General features: G+C 35.9%; 1 protein-coding gene and 1 pseudogene across 12 annotated transcripts in view; one reads left to right on the top strand and one right to left on the bottom strand.

The window, feature by feature from the left end:
- PALS2 (protein associated with LIN7 2, MAGUK p55 family member) overlaps positions 1-18,969 on the bottom strand; it is a 102,546-nt gene that overhangs the window by 48,481 nt on the left and 35,096 nt on the right. For 7 of the 12 annotated variants that reach the window (XM_070510365.1, XM_070510396.1, XM_044765818.2 and 4 more), the window contains one exon: positions 10,083-10,201. In XM_070510365.1, the coding sequence (XP_070366466.1) occupies positions 10,083-10,199 (117 nt within the window). In that variant the 5' untranslated portion in view covers positions 10,200-10,201. Of the gene's footprint in view, positions 1-10,082; positions 10,205-18,969 lie in introns of those variants that run through there. The other 5 variants (XM_070510372.1, XM_044765819.2, XM_070510380.1 and 2 more) reach the window with 1 other exon arrangement.
- LOC139045332 (protein C1orf43 pseudogene) lies at positions 10,214-17,093 on the top strand (annotated as a pseudogene).

Here is an 18,969-nt window from a genome sequence, read left to right as displayed (position 1 = left end):
TGTATGGAATTGCCAGGGACCCAGAACAGCCACAACAATCCTGAAAAAGAACAAAGTAGGAGGACTCACACTTCCTGATATCAAAACTACTACAAAGCTACAGTAATGAAAATAGTGTGGTACTGGCATCAAGGCAAACATACAGACTAATGGAAGAGAGAGGTCAGAAATAAATCCTCACATATATGGTCAAAAGAATTTTGACAAGGGTACCAAGACTACTCAATGGGGAAAGAACAGTTTTTTTCAACAAATGGTGCTGGGAAAACTGGATATCCACATGCAAAAGAATGAAGTTGGACTCTTACTTAACTCTATATAAAAAAATTAACTCAAAATGTAGGACCGAAAACTATTAGAAGAAAACAGAAGACAAAAGCTTCACAGCATTGGCTTTAGCACATTTCTTGGATATGACACCAAAGGCACAGCAAACAAAAGAAAAAATAGGTAAATTGGACTTCATGAAAATGTAAAAATAGGGGCCGGCTCCGTGGCTGAGTGGTTAAGTTCGCGTGCTCCGCTGCGGTGGCCCAGGGTTCGGATCCTGGGCGCGGACATGGCACCGCTCATCAGGCCATGTTGAGGTGGCATCCCACATCCCACAACTAGAAGGACCTGCAACTAAGATATACAACTGTGTACGGGGGTGGGGGTGGGGGGGTGTTTGGGGAGATAAAGGAGGAAAAAAAAAAAAGATTGGCAACAGTTGTTAGCCCAGGTGCCAATCTTTTTTTTAAAAAAAAAGGTAAAAATACTGTGCACTAAAAGACAATATCAAGAGTAAAAAGGCAACCAACAGACTAGGAGGACTATTTGCAAATCATATATAAGATTAATATCCAGAATATATAGAGAACTCCTAACATTCAACACAGGCAGCTCTAGTGGTCTAGCGGTTAAGATTTGGTGCTCTCACTGCCATGGCCTGGGTTCATTTCCTGGTCAGGGAATCACACCATCCATCTGCTAACTGTCACACTGTGGCAGCTCCACGTTGCTGTGACGCTAAAGAGCTGTGCCACCAGTATTTCAAATACAAGGAGGGTCACTCATGGTGGAAGATTTCAGTGGAGCTTCTAGACTAAGGAGGAGAACTTGGCCATCCACTTCCCAAAAAACTGGCCACAAAAACCCTATGAATAGCATTGGAGCATTGTCTGATATAGCTAGAAGATGAGAGGATGGCGTAAAATAAAAAGACAAGGCAGGGTTCTAATCTGCTGTACACAGGGTTGCTAGGAGTTGGAATCAACTCAACAGCACTAACAACAAAACACTGAACAACAAAAAAACCAAACCTGATTAAAAAATGGGCAAAAGGTTTGAGTAGACACTTCTCCAAAGATATACAAATGGCTAATAAGCACATGAAAAAGAATCAGTGAGGTGAGCGTGAGGATATGTCAATAGAAACCTCCCACACTGAAAATCAAAGAGAAAAAGGAACGAAACAAATGGAACAGGATATCTAAGTAGTGTGGGAGAATTACAAAAGGCGTAACGTACATGTAATGGGAATACCAGAAGGAGAAGAAGGAGAGAAAGGAACAGAAGAAATATTTGAGACAATACTGATGGAGAATTTTCCAAAATTAATGACAGACACGAAACCACAGATCCAGGAAACTCAGGAAACATCAAAAAACCTATCTAGTCATATAATATTCGAACTGCAGAAAATCAAAGACTAAAAGAAAATCTTTAAAGAAGCCAGATGGAAAAAACATCTTACCTATAGAGGAGCAAGGATAAGAATTACATTGGACTTCTTTTCAGAAACCATGCAAGCAAGAAAAGAGTGCAGTAAAACATTAAAATTGTTGAAAGGAAAAAAACCCCAACCTAGAGTTATCTATTCAGTGAAATCATCCTTCAAAGTGAAGGAGAAATAAAGACTTTGTCAGACAAACAAAAACTGAGGGAGTTTGTCACAAGTACATCTACCTTGCAAACAATGTTAAGAAAAAAAGTTCTCCAGAAAGAGGAAAATGATAAGGGTCCAAAACTCAGATCTCCATAAAAAAAAGAAGTACATTAGAGAACAACAATAAAGGTAAAAAAAAAAAATCTTTAAAAAAATTCTCAATTGGGGGCTGGCCCCATGGCCGAGTGGTTAAGTTCGCGCACTCCGCTGCAGGCAGCCCAGGGTTTCGTTGGTTCGAATCCTGGGCGCGGACATGGCACTGCTCATCAAACCACGCTGGGGTGGCATCCCACATGCCACAACTAGAGGGACCCGCAACAAAGAATATACAACTGTGTACCAGGGGGCTTTGGGGAGAAAAAGGGGAAAAAAAATAAAATCTTTAAAAAAAAAAATAAATAAATAATAAAAAAAAATTCTCAATTGATCTAATGGATACCAGTTTCTTCAAAATAATAATAGCAACAATGTATTTGGTGATTATAGCTTATGGATAAATGAAATGACTGATAACAATGTTATAAGGGATAGGAGGGAGACATTGGAAATACTGTTATAAGGTAGTTGCACTACTTATGAAGTAATATAGTGTTATTTGAAAGTGGACTTAGATTAGCTGTAAATGTATACTGCAAAATCAAGGGAAACCACTAAAATTTTTTAAAAAATAAGTATAACTGATACGCTAAGAGAGGAGAAAAAATGAAATCATATAAAATGCTCAATTAAAACAGAGATGGCAGAAAATGAGTAGAAGACCAAACAAACAAAACAAGAAACAAAGAACAAGGGTAACAAATAGAAAACAGTAAAAATATGTTATATATCAACCCAACAACATCAATAATTGCTTTAAACATCACTGGTCTAAATACACGAATTAAAAGATACTATCTTTTAATAAGACTTCAAAAAAGATAAAAATCTGAATTTTCATTAAAATTTTTTAATAAGATAAGATTCAAGCATATGCTGTTTACAAGAAACTTACTTTAAATATAAACATATAGACAGATTAAAAGTAAAGGTATGAAGGAAGATATACCATGCTAACATTAATCAAAAGAAAGCTGGAATAGCTATATTAATTTCAGACAGAGCAGTCTTCGGAGTAAGGAAAATTATCAGGAACAAAGAGAGGCATTACATAATGATAAAGGGGTCAATTCTTCAAGAAGACATAACAATCCATGATGTATATGCTCCTAACAACAGAGCCTCAAAATACATGACACAAAGTTTGATAGAACTTCAAGGAGAAACAGATTAATCCGCTATTGTCGTTTCATGCTTTAACGCCCTTCTATCAGTAATTGATATTCCAGTAGGCAGAAAATCAGTAATGACAAAGGTGAACTGAACACCACCATTGATCAACTGGATCTAATTGACAGCTATAGAATACTGCACCCAAGAACAGCAGAGTGCAAATTCTTCTCACACTCACATGGAACATTCACCAAGACAGACCACAGTATGGGCCATAAAACATACCTTAAACAAGTTTATAAAAATAAAAATCATATAAAGTATGCTCTCAGAACATAATGGAATTAAACTAAGAAATAAACCATATTAAAAAATCAATAACAGAAAGATAGCTGAAAAATTCCAAAATACTTGAGACAAAACAATACACTTCTAAATAACACATTGGTCAAAGAAGAAGTCTCAAGAGAAGTTGAAAAATATTTGAACTAAATGAAAATGAAAATACAACTTATCAAATTTTGTGGGATGCAGTGAAAGTAGTATTTAAAGGGAAATTTATAGCACTCAATGCATATTTAGAAAAGAAAGATCTAAAATCAATAATCTAAACTTCCAAACCTTAGGAAACTCAAGAAAGAAAAGCAAATTAAATCCAAATTAAGTAGGAAAAAAATAGAAATTTAGAGCAGAAATAAATGAAATTGAAAACACTAAACCAATGGACAAAATCAAGGAAACCACAAGCTGGTTCTTTGAAAAGATCAATAACATTGATAAAATTCTTACTAGCTTAATTAAGAAGAAAAGAGGGAAAAAAGGACATAAATTTACTAATATTAGAAATGGAGGAGGGGCCATCACTACTGATGCCATGGACATTAAAGGATAATAGAGGAATACTATGAACAATTCTATGCCCACAAATTTGATAACCTAGATGAAATGGACCAATTCCTTGAAAGACACAATCCATCAAAAACCACAAAAAGAGATATAGATAATCTGAATAGTCCTGTATCTGTCACAGAAATTAAATCAATAATTAATAACCTTCCAAAACAGAAAGCACCAGGCTCAGATGGGTTCACTGGTAAATTCTACCAAACATTTAGGAAGAAATTATACCAATTCCCTACAGTCTCTTCCAGAAGGCAAAAGAAACACTTCCTAACTCATTCTATAAGGTCAGCATTACTCTAATACCAAAACTAGACAAAGACATTACATGTCATCATACGTTTGTCAAAACTCATAGAAAATACACCAGAAACAGTGAATTCTAATGTAAATTTAGATTTATAGAAAAATTGAGCAGGAGGTACAGAGAATTCCCATGTATCTGTCCCCCCCATTTCCTTTGCTCACATCTTGCATTAGTGTGATATGTTATAACTAATGAGCCAATATTGATACATTACTATTAACTAAAGCCTATAGTTTACATTAGCATCCACTCTTTGTGTTGTACAGTTCCATGGGTTTTGACAAATGCATAATGTTATCTATCCCTCTTTACAGTATCATGCAGAATAGTTTCATTGCCCTAAAAATGCCCTGTGCTTCATCTATTCATCAATCCCTCCCTTGCATTCCCTAAAACCCTGGCAACTACTGATTTTTTGGGTACTGTCTCTATAGTTTTTGCTTTTTCCAGAATGTCATATAGTTGGAATCCTACAGTATGTAGCCTTTTTAGACTGGCTTCTTCCACTTAGAAATATGTATTTAAGTTTCCTCCATGTCTTTTTGTGGCCTGATGGCTCATTTCTTTTTATTGCTGAATAATATTCCATTGTATATCTACATTTTGTCCACGAACCTACTCATGGACATCTTGGTTGCTTCCAAGTTTCTTTAAGTTACAATATCCAATTGTTCATTGCTAGCATATAAAAATACAATTGATTTATGTAGTTGATCTCGCATTTTGTGACCTTGCTAAACATATTACTTCTAGAATGTTTTTCTTTTTTTCCTGTAGTAGATTCCTAGGATTTTCAACATAGATGATAATGTCATTCTTGAATAAAGACAGTTTATTTTTCCTCTGCAATCTGTATGCCTTTTATTTATCTATTTTTCCTCGTCTTTTTGCACTGGCTAGGACCCCCAGTATGAAGTTGAAGAGAAATGATGAAAGTTGAACAGAAGTGATCTTAGAAGGGAAGTATTCTATCTTCCACCATGAATTACGATGTTAACTGCAGTTTTTTAACAGATGCCCTTCATCAGGTTGAGATAATTTGCTGCTATTCTTAGGTTTGCCAAGTTTCTATCAGGAATGGATGTTCAATTTTGTAAGATGCTTTGCCTCCAACTACGAACATGATCATATGATTTTTCTTATCATGTCATTAAAATGGTGACAAACATTTATTGGTTTTCAAATGCTAAGGCAGCCTTGAATTTTTGAAACAAAACTCACTTGGTAATGGGGTATTATCCTTTTAATATGTTGTTGGGTTTGATTTGCTAATGTTTTTTCAAGAACTTGATGTCTATGCTCATGAGGGATACCATTCTGTAGTTTTCTTGAAATGTCTTTAATTAGTTTTGATATTAGGATGACACTAAGTTTCATGAAACAAGACAGGAGATGTTCTCTTCTCTTCCTTTTTTTCTGGAAGAATCATGTAGAATTGGTATTATTTCTTCCTTAAATGTTTGATAGAATTTTCTTGTGAAGCCATCTAGGCTGGAGCTTCTTTTGTAGGAAACTTTTAAACTGTAAGTATTCAATAAAAATAATGGATATAAGGCTATTCAGATTATCTATTCTTATGTAGATTTTAGTAGTTTGCGTCTTTCAAGGAATTAGTCAATTTCATCTAAGTTGTATTTATTGACATAAAATTGTTTACAATATTTCTTAGTTTTACAATGTCTATTGGATTTGTAGTGATGTCTTCTCTTCATTCTTGATACTGGTAACGTTTCTAGCTAGAGGTTTACTAATTTTTTGGATACATTCAAAGTTATATTAATTTTTTTCTATTTTTGTGTTTTTTAAGTTCAATATTATTTACTCTTTTCTGCTTATTTTAAGCTTAATTTTCTCTTCTTTTTCTATTTTCTCACAGGGGAAGTTTAGATCATTGATTTAAATATTGTTCTTTTCTAATGCAGGCACTTTCCTCTAAGCATTGCTTTGCTGCATACCACAAGTTTTGACAGGTATTTTCATTTTCATTCAATTCAAAATATTTTTGTTTCTTTGTTATTTCTTCTTTGACCCTTGGCTATTTAGAAGTACATTATTTAATTTCCAGATATTTGGGGACTTTCCAGATAACTCTGTTACTGATTTTTGGTTTAATTCTGCTGTGGTCTGTATTAGTTTCCTAGGTCTGCTATAACAAACTGGGTGTAAATTCCACCTAATGTCCTGTGTATTATGAGGTCTCTCCACCGAGGTTGGTGGGAATGCAAACTATTCACCATCCTTTGTGAGCTATGGAAATCGTTTGGCCTCCTACGGTGCTTTCCAGTTGATCCTTCCTTGGACTCTAGAAGCTTACCTCCCACGTGTACAGCTCAGTACTCGGCCGGAGATGTGAGGGCATCCCTCTGCAGAGCTCCAGAGCTCTTTAGTGTTCAGCTTCCTCCTCCTTGATGTGTTGGCATATAAATTCGAGTCACCTCCATCTCCCCAAATTCCAAGCTCTATTAAGACTGCTGGGCTGTTTGTCTTCCCTCTTCCTGCACTGTGGAGTGGAAACTACCTTCAGATAGCTTCACAATGCTCATCTCATTTGTTTTCTTTCTCTCAGGGATCACAATCCTGTGCTGTCTGTTATCCCACGTCTGAAGATAGTCCTCCTCTGTCCCCCACTTGGCTAATTTCTCTAGTTGTTTCTGGAGTGAAGGTAATTCAAGACTATTTTTTCTCCCTTAAGGCTTGCATGGAATTTATTCACTCTTGTTACTTTACTTTTGGTGGTTACTCTAGAGATTTCAACATGCATCCCTGACTTTTTACACTCTACGTTAAGCCATTACTTTTACCACTTCCTGAAAAACGAAAGAATCTTACAAGTGTTTGACTCAGTAAGTCTCTCCCTTCTTTTGGTCTATCACCTTCACATATTTCACTTCTATACATGTTATAAATGCCACAACACACTGTTTCATCTTAAAAATAAGTAGTATTTGATATTTACCCAATATTCCCTTCCCTTTGTTATTCTTTCTGTCAGAACTTTCTTTTGTATTTCTTGTGGAGTAAATGGAGATTATTCTTCTCAGATTTTATTTTTCTAAAAAGAAAAATGTTTATTTTGCTTTCATTTTTGAAGGCTGCTTTTGCTGCAAAGCGTTTTCAAGGTTGGTAGTGTTTCTCTTTCCGCACTTTAATGACCTCAATAAACTCTGCTAGGACTTTATTTAGAGTTCCTGTTTTACTGGTAACCACTAGCCTTACTGTTTCTCTTTAAAGGTAATGTGTGTTTCTTCTCTGATTGCTTGGCGAATTTTCACTTTAATTTTCAGGAGTTTGACTGTGATGTTCTGAAGAACGTTTTTCTCTACATTTTCCCTGCTGGAGCGTTCAGTTGGCTTCTTGAATCTGTCCGTTGATGTTGTTCATTAGTTTTGAAAACTCTTGGCCATTGTATTCTCAACTATGTTTTCTGTCACAGTCACCTCACTTCTCTTTCTGGGATACTAATTACATGTGTATCAGATCTTTTGAGTATGTCTCACATATTCTCTGTTCTGTTTTTTTCCATACTTACTACTCTATGAGTTGCAGTTTGGATGTTTTCTATTGACCTCTCTTCAAATTCACTAGTCCCCTTTCTGCTGTGTTTAGTCTTCTCCTAAACCCATCAAATGAGCTCTTAATTTCAGATATTATATTTTTGAGTCCCTGAATGTCCACTTGATTGTCTTGATCCCTATTTTCTATTAATATTTTAAATGTCTTCATTTTTTCTTTCTTCTATGAAAAATATATTAATAAGTTACTTAAAATGCTTACAAACTCTAATAAAAGGACCATCTATGGAACTGCCTCTGTTCTTCTTTTCATGACTATTAGTCTATGTTCCTGTCTCTCCACATGTCTAACAACATATGCTTCTCAGTTTCCTCGGCAATTTATCCATTTCCCCACCATGTGTCACACTGGAAGTGTTGGGCTGCTGTGACTTAATATCTCTTTCTTGTAAGCAGAAGTCCTCCTTTCCTGCTGGGATTTACCTTCATTGTGGGAATATCAAGCTACCACTGCTTCTATTTATTAAGAAACTTCTGGAATGTTGGATACTATTGAGTGATTCTGCTCTTAATTTCATTTTTATCAAAAGATTACAGTAGCACCTTAGCTGCTAAAAAGTCATTCAGCCAATTCATCTGTTAAGAATGATGAACAAGATGATCTTCTGAAAGGCCAATATCAATAGCACAAAAGCCAACAAATTTTTACTCACAGAAATTCTTAAGAATACACACACACACACAGAGCCTGTGCTGTAGTAGAATGAAAACAGAATTTAAAGAAAGAAGACCTGATCTAAACCTCATCTCTGTCATTTACGAGGAAAGCGACCTTAGGTAAATAATTTTTCTACTTTGAGTTTTAGTTTTTAATTCATAAAGTTGTTGCAAAGATAAAACAGTATATTTTAAAGACCTTTGTAAACTATAAGCATGTTGTGAGATGCCTTATATAATATTATCTAGTTTCTAAATCTACAGATCAAAAGCTATAAATTAAACATGAGGAAGGAGTGTAACAGATACACTAACGAAAAAACTGACAACCAACAATATGACATCAAGAGAAGAGTCAAAAACCATTTTAAAAGCACCAATAAGAGCTTAGGGTAAGCCATTTAGTACAGGCTTAAACAGCCCCTACTCATTTCAACAGACCCTGAAGCTATTACTTTATCTCAGCACAGCATAGTGATTGATATTTACGAAAAGAAGCTTGAATTTGAAAGTAAATCATATCCCATATATTATTATTAAAATAAAGGACTATCTCATAAACTTTGGAAAGACTGCAATCAAAAGTGACTAAAATAAAAATTGTAGGTGAGTGATCTGCAAGTGGATTAGTTTCTACTTGGGAGGCAAAGTCTTTATATCATGTGATCTTGGAATGATTAAGTTCGTCAATAAAATGAGGAATTTGCAGCATTAACTCACTCTGACTAATGGAAAACTTTGTAAAAGGTATGATTTTTAGAAGTTAGAAGAAAAGAAGTAATAGACTATGGCTAAAAAATGGTCACAGGGGAGGGTGAAATCAACATTCTGGGAATGATAAGATGGCTACATGAAGAAAAGGTCAGAGAGGGCATGTGGCTCAGGTTCTTAAAAGCAAGAATCATTTGGGGGAACACTACAGATTGGGAGAGCAAGGTTGTGAAGTAGTTAATACATTAAGCTTTAGTGATGTTCATAAAACTTATTATGAGGAAATATCATAAGTGAAATAAAACTGGATCAAAAATGGTTGTAAAAATATATTTATGGATGAGTTATGGAGATTACTACAGAGTTGATTACGGCAACATACTTAGAATATCAGGATTAGCCCAGAAAAAACAAGATTTCAAAAAGTACTAGAACTGAAATGAAAAACAGGTACACGGTCGAATGTAAAAGAAGAAAATCATTATCTTGCTGCTGTTGAAAACACAGATAGGACCAGGATCTTTTCCACAGGCCTCATTATAACATCATTGTTATGATTTCCCAAAATGTATTAGGCTAAAACTATGAGTCATTTCATCCTGTATGTATTTAAAGTCAGCTTGGAAGAGGCAAAAGTGGTCTAATTTTCGTGTACAGTTAAGATTTCATTATGTGATAAGAGTTATTTGCTAACTAAGCCTAAGGCATGTCAACCAAGTTCTAAAACTAACATCTGAGAAGACCTCTGTAAAAACAACTTTAAAAGTAATTTAGCAATCTTATAAATAAACCAATATACCTTAGCAAGTGATTTTACAATAGGATTCTCCATAATCCCCTTGAGGAAAATGAGGTCTATTTCTTCTGCTCCCGTCGATGAGGGTAGCTCCGTAAGGTTATCCAACACTTGCTGCATTGCTGCTGAGATAAAAGCAATTAAAAAAACCCCTTAAATTCCAAGCCATTAGAAATATGATTATAAAATAATTCAAATAAAAAGACATTTAACAATTAACACTCTTTTGAAAAATCACATTTTAAAAAACTGAACTGTTAAACAGAGTAAGTTTCAAATTGACCCGATGAGTTAACAGCAGGACAGGTTTTTATATGGAATTTGGGCTTTATCAGACAACCTTATTTATACTTACAACCTTACACTTGCTTTATACTTTTCAAATTTAAAAACATTACTTAAAAAGAAATATAAAATTTTAATGGGTCCATTAATAGAGAGATTAAATTAGTAATAAAGAAAATTCCCACAAGCCCAGAACCAGACGGCTTCTTTGGTGAGCTCTATCAAGCATTAAAGAATTATTCAAACCAATACTTCACAAACTCCTCCAAAAAACACAGAAGAGGAAGGCACACTTCCCAACTATTCTATGAGACTCTGATACTTATCCAGACAAAGACATCACAAAAAGTTACAGCCAATATCCTTTATACAGATGCAAAAATGAAACACTAGCAAACTAAAGCCAGCAACATATGGAAAGGACTGTGTAGACAACGACCAAGTACAATTTATCCTAGGAATGCAAGCATGGCTCATCAACATGTGAAAATCAATCAATGTAATAACTATATTAACAGAACAAAAATACTTGATATCTCAATAGGCGCAGAGAAAGCATTTGATAGAATCCAATACCCTTTCATGATAAAAACATTCAATAAACTAGGAATAGAAGGGAAATTCCTCAATGTAGTGAAGGGCATCTATGAAAACACCACAGTTAACATCACATTTAATGGTGAAAGACTAGATGCTTTCGCATAAGATCAGGAACAAGACAAGGATGTCTCCTCTTGCTACTTCTATTCAACGTTGCACTGGAGTTTCTAGCCAGGGTAGTCGGGCAAGAAAAAGAAATAAAAGGAATCCAGATTGCAAAGAAATAAGTAAAACTATCTCTTTTTGCAGATGACATAATCTTGTATATAGAAAATCCTAGGGAATATACAAAAAATTCATTAAAATAGAAGAGTTCAGCAAGGTTGCAGGATATAAGATCAAAATACAAAAATCAGTTCTATTTCTACATGCTAGCAATGAACAATTCGAAAACAAAATTAAGAAAACCATTCCTTTTACAATAGTATCAAAAGCAATAAAATAATTAGAAATAAATGTAACAGAAGTGCAAGATTTGTACACTGAAACTATAAGACACTAATAAAATAATTAAAGAAGACAAATAGAAAAAAATCCCATATTCACGGATTGGAGGACTTAATATTGTTAAGATAGCATCCCCAAATTTATCTACAGATTTAATGTAATCCCTATCAAAATCTCAGCTGCCTCCCCTTTTATTTTCAGAAATTAATAGGCTGATCCTAAAATTCATATGAGAAATGCAATGGACCAAGAATAGCCAAACAATCTTCAAAAAGAACACAACCAGAAGACTTACACCTAAGTTCCAAACTGACTAAAAAGCTACAGTCATCAAGACTGTGTGGTACCAGCATAAAGACAGACATATAACTAAATGAGAGTCTAGAAATAAATCCATAAATTTATGGTCAATTGATTTTTGGCTAGGGTGGCAAGACAATTCAATGGTGAAGAGTCTTCTCAACCAATGCTACTGGGACAAGTGGATACGCACACGCAAGAGAGTGAAGTTAGACCCCTACTTCAGCCAATGTCACAGGCTTAATTTTATCTGGATTAATTTTATTAGCTTTATCTCCTTGGTTCAGTTTCCTTAGAATAAGTCTACTAACACTGCAGTTGTTTGTTTTTAATTTTTTATTTTTATTAACATAAAACATTGTTAAAAGTCAGTTCATACTGTTAACTGGCTTATAATGAAATACAGCAATTCTCTGTTCCATGCTGTCTGCCTTCCTCCCAATTTATCCTACTCTCCAGAGGTAACTATGTTGAATTTGTTAACAGTGTGTTTTAATCACATCTGTATTTCTGGATAATAGGCTAATATTGCTCCTTTTTCATTTACCCATTTTAGACATTATCCATTTATTTTTTGTTAGAATTCCAGAGGGTTAGTCTTTAACCTTCTCCTATCTCCAGACTGGCAATTTTTAGTAAAAATCAACAGTTAATGTTTTTCATATGGGACTCCTACAAGTTTTTTCCAAATGTTCCAAAAAACTTTTCCATTTCTATCAGTAATTGTTCCAAATGCTCAAATATTTTTCTAATATTCTATCAGACTTACTCCCTGACTTATACCCCTGAATTCCCACCCAAAGTATTTTTCTCTTGTACTTTAATCTGGACAGGTCCATCTCTAGGTCTCTTACTCAGTATGTGTAAATAACTGACAATTTTGGAAGTAAACAAGTGAACAGGAGAAAAATGTGCACTTAAAACAAGGAGAAGGAAAATCAGTAGTTGGCTAAGATGAAGAAAGACAACCCTGGGAAATAAAGAATGTAAACAGAGCCTACTTCATAATTTTGCCTGAGGTCCAACGTATACCTTTAAGTGGGCAGGGAACAACAGAATCAAAAATCTTTAGAAGTGGGGCCAGCTTGGTGGCCCAGTGGTTAAGTTCGCATGTTCTGCTTCAGTGACCCGGAGTTCACTGGTTCGGATCCTGGGAGTGGACCTACGCACTGCTTATCAAGCCATGCTATGGCAGGCATCCCACACATAAAATAGAGGAAGATGGGCATGGATGTTAGCTCAGAGCCAATCTTCCTCAGCAAAAAGAGGAGAATTGGCAGCAGATGTTAGCTCAGGGCTAATCTTGCCACCCCCCCCCCCAAAAAACTTTATAGAAGTATTTTTACCCTGTGACTATAAATGCAGTAAGCTCTACTCCTCATGACTTCTTTTTCTTTCCTTTGACATTCTATATTTATCTTTATTTTTAACTTTTATAATGGAAAATCTCAAACATATACAAAAGGAGACAAAATAATATAATGAACCCAATAATTATCAGCTCCAAAAATTAGCAACTCATGGCCAGTCTTGTTTCCTAATCCTTTATACTTTCTATCCTACATAACGGTGAAGAAAATCCCTGATATCACTTTTCAGTGTATGTCTAAAAGATCAAGATTCTTTTTAAACAATGTAACCAAAATAGCATATCCAAAAAAATAGCAATAATTCCTTAATATCATTGAAAGTCTAGCTGATGTTCAAATTTCCAATTATACTAAAGATTTTCAAAAAATGTATCTTCTATATTGGTTGGTGAGGTATTTAAAATTTTATATTGGTGCTTAATTAATGGATTGGGAAGAAAAGTGGCAGAGATTGTGAAATATGCCCTTAGTTATTTTGACGCTCTTCATAAGTTGTTACTGATTCTTGATTATATGAAATTTAATTAAAAACGTACAATATCCCACCTCCTGGAAAGGGAATCTTGAATATTATAGAGTTGCCAAACACTCCCAAACTAATTTGTACGTATAATGGAGTTCTAATCAAAATACAATAGACTCCCCACACAGCCCTGGTTTTCAGGCCAGGTCTGGCTTGGTCTTCCCCGGTAGGGAGATGGCCAAGGTGCTCCAGGGACCTCGGGCTGCTGTAGCAGCACAGCGGGGTACTCTGATGCAGTTCTGCACGGGTTGGGGAGGCCATGGCGTCTGGCAGTAACTAGCTGTCCAGGGTGAATGCTGTGCTAGCGGAAGTCTACAGGAACCTGGTATTTGTACTGCTACTTATTTTGGGAAGGAGTAAACCATGTGCTTTGCAATGGAAATCTCGAAGGGGACCTGATCTCCTTATGGGACACATGACCTGAAGACTTGAAAGAGGAGACTGACATTCAACTATCTAGGCTTCAGGATATCAAGTATGAACTCCAGCTCCTTGAGGATGATGGTGCAAGAAAACTACAGTTAGAAACCCAGGGAAATCAGAAGTGCCACAACTACCTGTACAGGATGAAAGCTCTGGAAGCCACCGGGCCTCTGAGACCCCATTTCAAGCTGAAGACTGGCATTCCTGGGGCAAGGATTTCTGCCCCTACCTGTTAGATCTTCGAAACACTAGTACTCCTTTTCAAGGGTGTGTGCAAGGCCCTCACTGATACCCTGCTGGATGGCTGAGACGGCCCACTATGGGACATGGGTCTGTGGCCAGAGAAAGCACCTGAGCTATCAGGAGGACCTAACTGAGCTGGCCAGTGCGGTCAAAGTGCAAAGGGGGAGCTCTCAGCAACACCACCAGTCAGCAGGCAAAGCCCCAACCCAGTGTCCTGAAATCTCCCGACAACCATCAGGTGAGTGGACCTCCCCTCTAGTCAGAAGAGTCAGCACACCAAGCAGCACTCCCTCAAACTGAAGAGCTTTAAGGACAATTAACTCTTTGGGAGCACTCTGTGATGGAGCTGAAGGACTGTCACTGCAGTGTGCTTGCTGGGCAGCCCCTGGCTCATCTACTCAGAAGCCCCAGACTGGACCAGCCGAAGCTGTGTGGAGTCCAGAGCTCCTAGAGCCCCTGCCTAGAGGATCATTCCCCAGCTCTTCCTCAGGGGCAGTTTCAGAACATCCGCTAAGAATTTATTTTCCTCTGGAAAATAAATTTTTTCTGGAGTTGAGTTCAGACATTATTCTTAATGCCCCTGTCAAAGTTTCCTTGAAAGTCCTCACTTGGTTTTGATCATACTTCACCTGCTCTGTTCCAGGCTATTTAATCCCAAAGATGAGCGTTGGGGTGAGGGTACTCAGTGTCTTCTGTATGTTCCCCTTTGTACGTGGTTGAATGGGAACTATGTGGGTCTGGGCCACCTCAGGGTTGACTGGTGGGAAAGGCAGACAGGAACTGGCGGGGAGGTTGGGAGAGGTGGTAGATGTGTGTGGAACAACTTACCCCGGTGTTCCAGTTAAACCAGGATGTCAAAACATTAACATAACTTCCCTGCCGTGTGAGGATCTACCCTAACACTTCCATTCCGTACTCTATCATGAATAAAATGAATAATATTCTGACACCTGGCACAGTCCCATTCCCCCTCATTTACTGGGATGCTACAGCACAGTGTGAAGAAAAGTTTTCCCCTAACAAGCCAATTCACTGGTCTGACTTTATAAATTAGTTATCTAATAACATTATTAACAAATACAATAGTTCTTTTTAATTATCCTTAAAGCATATGAAAAACAAAATGAGAAAACTATAACTAAGAGTAATAACAGAGAATTAACCTCATAAAATATTAAAATATAAACCAAATCCATAACAATTACTCAGACATGAATAACCATGATGCAACTCCAGTGTATGCAGAAGCTTCACACATGGAATAGGACGCTGTCTGTAGTGGGAAGCTCGCAGAGTGCTGTGGGAGCCAGAGAAGCAGGGAAGCATCCCAATTTACTCAGAGATTCCAAGAAGGAAGGAAAGTCCCCAAACTCAGAAAGCAAGTTTCCTTCAAGTTCCACTCCTCCCCTGTAACGACTAATGGAATGGACCCTTTAATCAGAAGCTAGATTCAGTGACATATAACTGGGAGTCTTATTTGGGCTAGAGAAAAATTAATTTAATCGAGACCCTCAATTACAAATAGAACAAATCAAGAATCACCAAACACTCAGGAAAACTAGTAGCATGAATGCAACTCACCAAATTCAACAGAAGCAATAACAGCTGGCTAAAGAAAAAGAATTACTGAGGGGGTGGGAGGAGGGGAAGGAAGAAAAGAGCAAAAGAGAGAGAGAGAAAAAAGGTTAAATTATATAATGTGCAGGATGATCAAACTGAAGAATTCTCCCAACCAGAAAAGGGCAATGAGAGGGAAAATATGAGAAAACTGCTATGGATCATGAAAGACCAAAATTTACAAGGTAATGAGAAGTTCAGAAATAGCAAGGAATTAATAAAAGTGAAAGTGGAAACTCACAGATTTGATTAACAAGCTGGCTCTTTCAAACGACCAATAAAAATAGACAAATGCTTGGCTAGTCTGAGTAAGAAAAGAGAAGACAAATAACATTAGCAATGCAATGAGAAAATAACTGCAGGCATGAAGAAGATTAAAAAGAGAATACAATGAACAACTTTATTTTAAAATCTAGTCAAATAGATTTTCTAGGAAAATGTCAATTATTGAAGTTTAGGAGAAAGAGGTAAAAATGGAAAGAGATCATAATAAAAGAAATTGAAAAGGTTTCCAAAGATCTATCCTTGTAAAAAGACATTAGGCCTGGATAGATTTAAGAATAAATTCTATCAAAGCTTCAAGAAAGAGATAACTCAGGTTTTTAAAACAAAACAGAAAAGATCAAAAGCTTTCCATCTTCTATGTGGATTTCAAAACAATAAAGAGAGATGATATACTAAACTCACTCAAGAGCATATATGCAGATATCTTAACATATTAGCAAACTGAATCTAACAATGTCTTAAAAAAGAACAATTAATAGACAAGCGCCGTTTATCCTAGTAATGCAAAGATGGTTCAACATTAGGAAATAGATAATGCAATTTCATATATTATCATAGTATAAGAAAAAAAACCCACAATCATCTCATTGCTTCAAATACATCAAATAAAATTCAAAACCCAATCCTAATGGAAAATCTTACCATAGCAAGAAGAGAAAAAACCAGAGTCATCTTATACCAGAATGTAAATGAAGTATCATACTTAAAGGAGAAATATCAGAAGCCTTATCATTAAATCAGGGACAAGAATGACCATTAAGACCACTACTTTTCAAACTTATACTGAAAGTTTTAATCAATGCAGTAAGACATGACATTTAAAAAAAAATCAGATGATAACTATCTACTTAGAAAAGTCTCAAGGCATCAGTTGAAAAATTATTAAAGTCAGTTATAAGAGTTCGGCTAAGTGACTAGACATAAGAGCAATATAGAAAAATCAAAAGTTTTCCTAAATAATAGTAATAACCAACTAGAAAAAAAAAACACTGGGAGAAAAAGAGATCACAAAAAAGAGATCACAATAACAACAAAATCTACAAATAAGGAATAAGGCTAAAATAAAAGTGTTCAGATAGATATGAGGAAAATTATAAAATGTACTAAAGAGCATTTAAAATAAATAGAGACAACATCTGGGATAGGAAGGTTCAATACTATAAAAATGTCAGGTCTCTCCAAATTATTCTTTTTTAAAAAAAATCCTAATCAAATAAAATTCAAAACCCAATCCTAATGGAAAAATCTTACCATAGGAAGAATAGAAGAAAATGATCCCAACAGGATTTATTGGGGTAGTTATTCCAAAATTTACTTGAAAGAGAAAATATGTAAAACTAGCCAACACATTTGGCAAAAAAAGCATAAATGTAAAGGAGGTACCTGTGCTATCAAGTGTAAACACACTATAAATCAAAACGGAGCAGCACTGCCACAGCAACAGACAAATCTTGAAACAGAGGCGACAAATAGGATTTAACGCATGCTAAAGGTGACATTTCAAATCAGTGTGGCTGCGTTTCAGTTGAATGTGGTAGATAGATTGACTATCTGAGTTTATATTCTTTCTCCTCAAAATCTCTATTAAAACAGCAACAAAGTATTAATAAAGGTTCAAAAACCACAAGAATAAAGAGACTGGCTAAAGAGAAAAAAATTGGACACAAAAATAACAAAAATATTTGAAAGTCTGAAAGCAGTAGGAACAGAAACTAACTTACAGCAAAGGAAGCAGTAGATTCAACCTTGTAAATATCTATGGAATCCAACAATTTTTTCCATCCCTGCCTCATGGGTCCTAGCCATCATCATTTCTTGCCCAGACTACCACAGTAGGCTCCTATACTCACCTACCTACCTATCAGAGGCTATATACATATATACACATGTAGATGTATCTCACCCATAAGGAACTAACTGAAACGTAAATTTCATGGCCTATAAGCCTTTAACACATGGCTAGATTCCATCCTCGCCACCCGTTGTAGCTTTAGCCTTGGCAATCTTTCCCTCCTCCCCCTCACTTACTGCTACATACGCACAACCACCCCTGTGTACCTAATTCACACATCCTTTAGGAGCAAAATTTCTATATCCCCGGCTGTTCCAACTAGGATAAATTCTCCTAACATATATTTCCATAGTATTCTCTTCTTTATAACTCTGATAAAGCTATAATTAAATATTTTGGTAATTAATTGCTTAATGCATAATTTCGTTTTTCAACTCCTGATGAGCACAGAAATCCTATCTGTCTTGTTCAACTAGCCTACAGTCTGGTCCATCATAAGTTCTCAAGAATATCATTTCAGTCACAAAAATGTAACATTTTTCTGTTACTAAAATCAATAATAGTTCTTAAATTATATATTGCTGTTTATAAATAAAACGTCCGTATAATACTTGGAATTAGCAAAACGTGGTGTAGTTTACAAAACAGTAATCTTAAAGCCATCAACTTCCACAAATTGTGTAACAAGCCATAAAGATAGAAGTGGTACCTTTCAATGCTTAGTCAACTAAAATGGCAAGCTTTTGCAGTAATACTTCTTACGTATAAATATATTTCTAACTTTTTTTTTAAAGATTTTAGTTTTTTCCTTTTTCTCCCCAAAGCCCCCCAGTACATAGTTGTATATTCTTCGTTGTGGGTCCTTATAGTTGTGGCATGTGGGACGCCGCCTCAGCATGGCTCAATGAGCAGTGCCATGTCCGCGCCCAGGATTCGAACTGACGAAACACTGGGCTGCCTGCAGCGGAGGGTGCAAACTTAACCACTCAGCCACGGGGCCAGCCC

Source organism: Equus asinus, chromosome 1, assembly GCF_041296235.1.
Source record: "Equus asinus isolate D_3611 breed Donkey chromosome 1, EquAss-T2T_v2, whole genome shotgun sequence".
Taxonomy (NCBI): domain Eukaryota; kingdom Metazoa; phylum Chordata; class Mammalia; order Perissodactyla; family Equidae; genus Equus; species Equus asinus.
The sequence above is the reverse complement of the archived record's forward strand: the minus strand, read 5'-3'. Positions and strand labels throughout refer to the sequence as shown.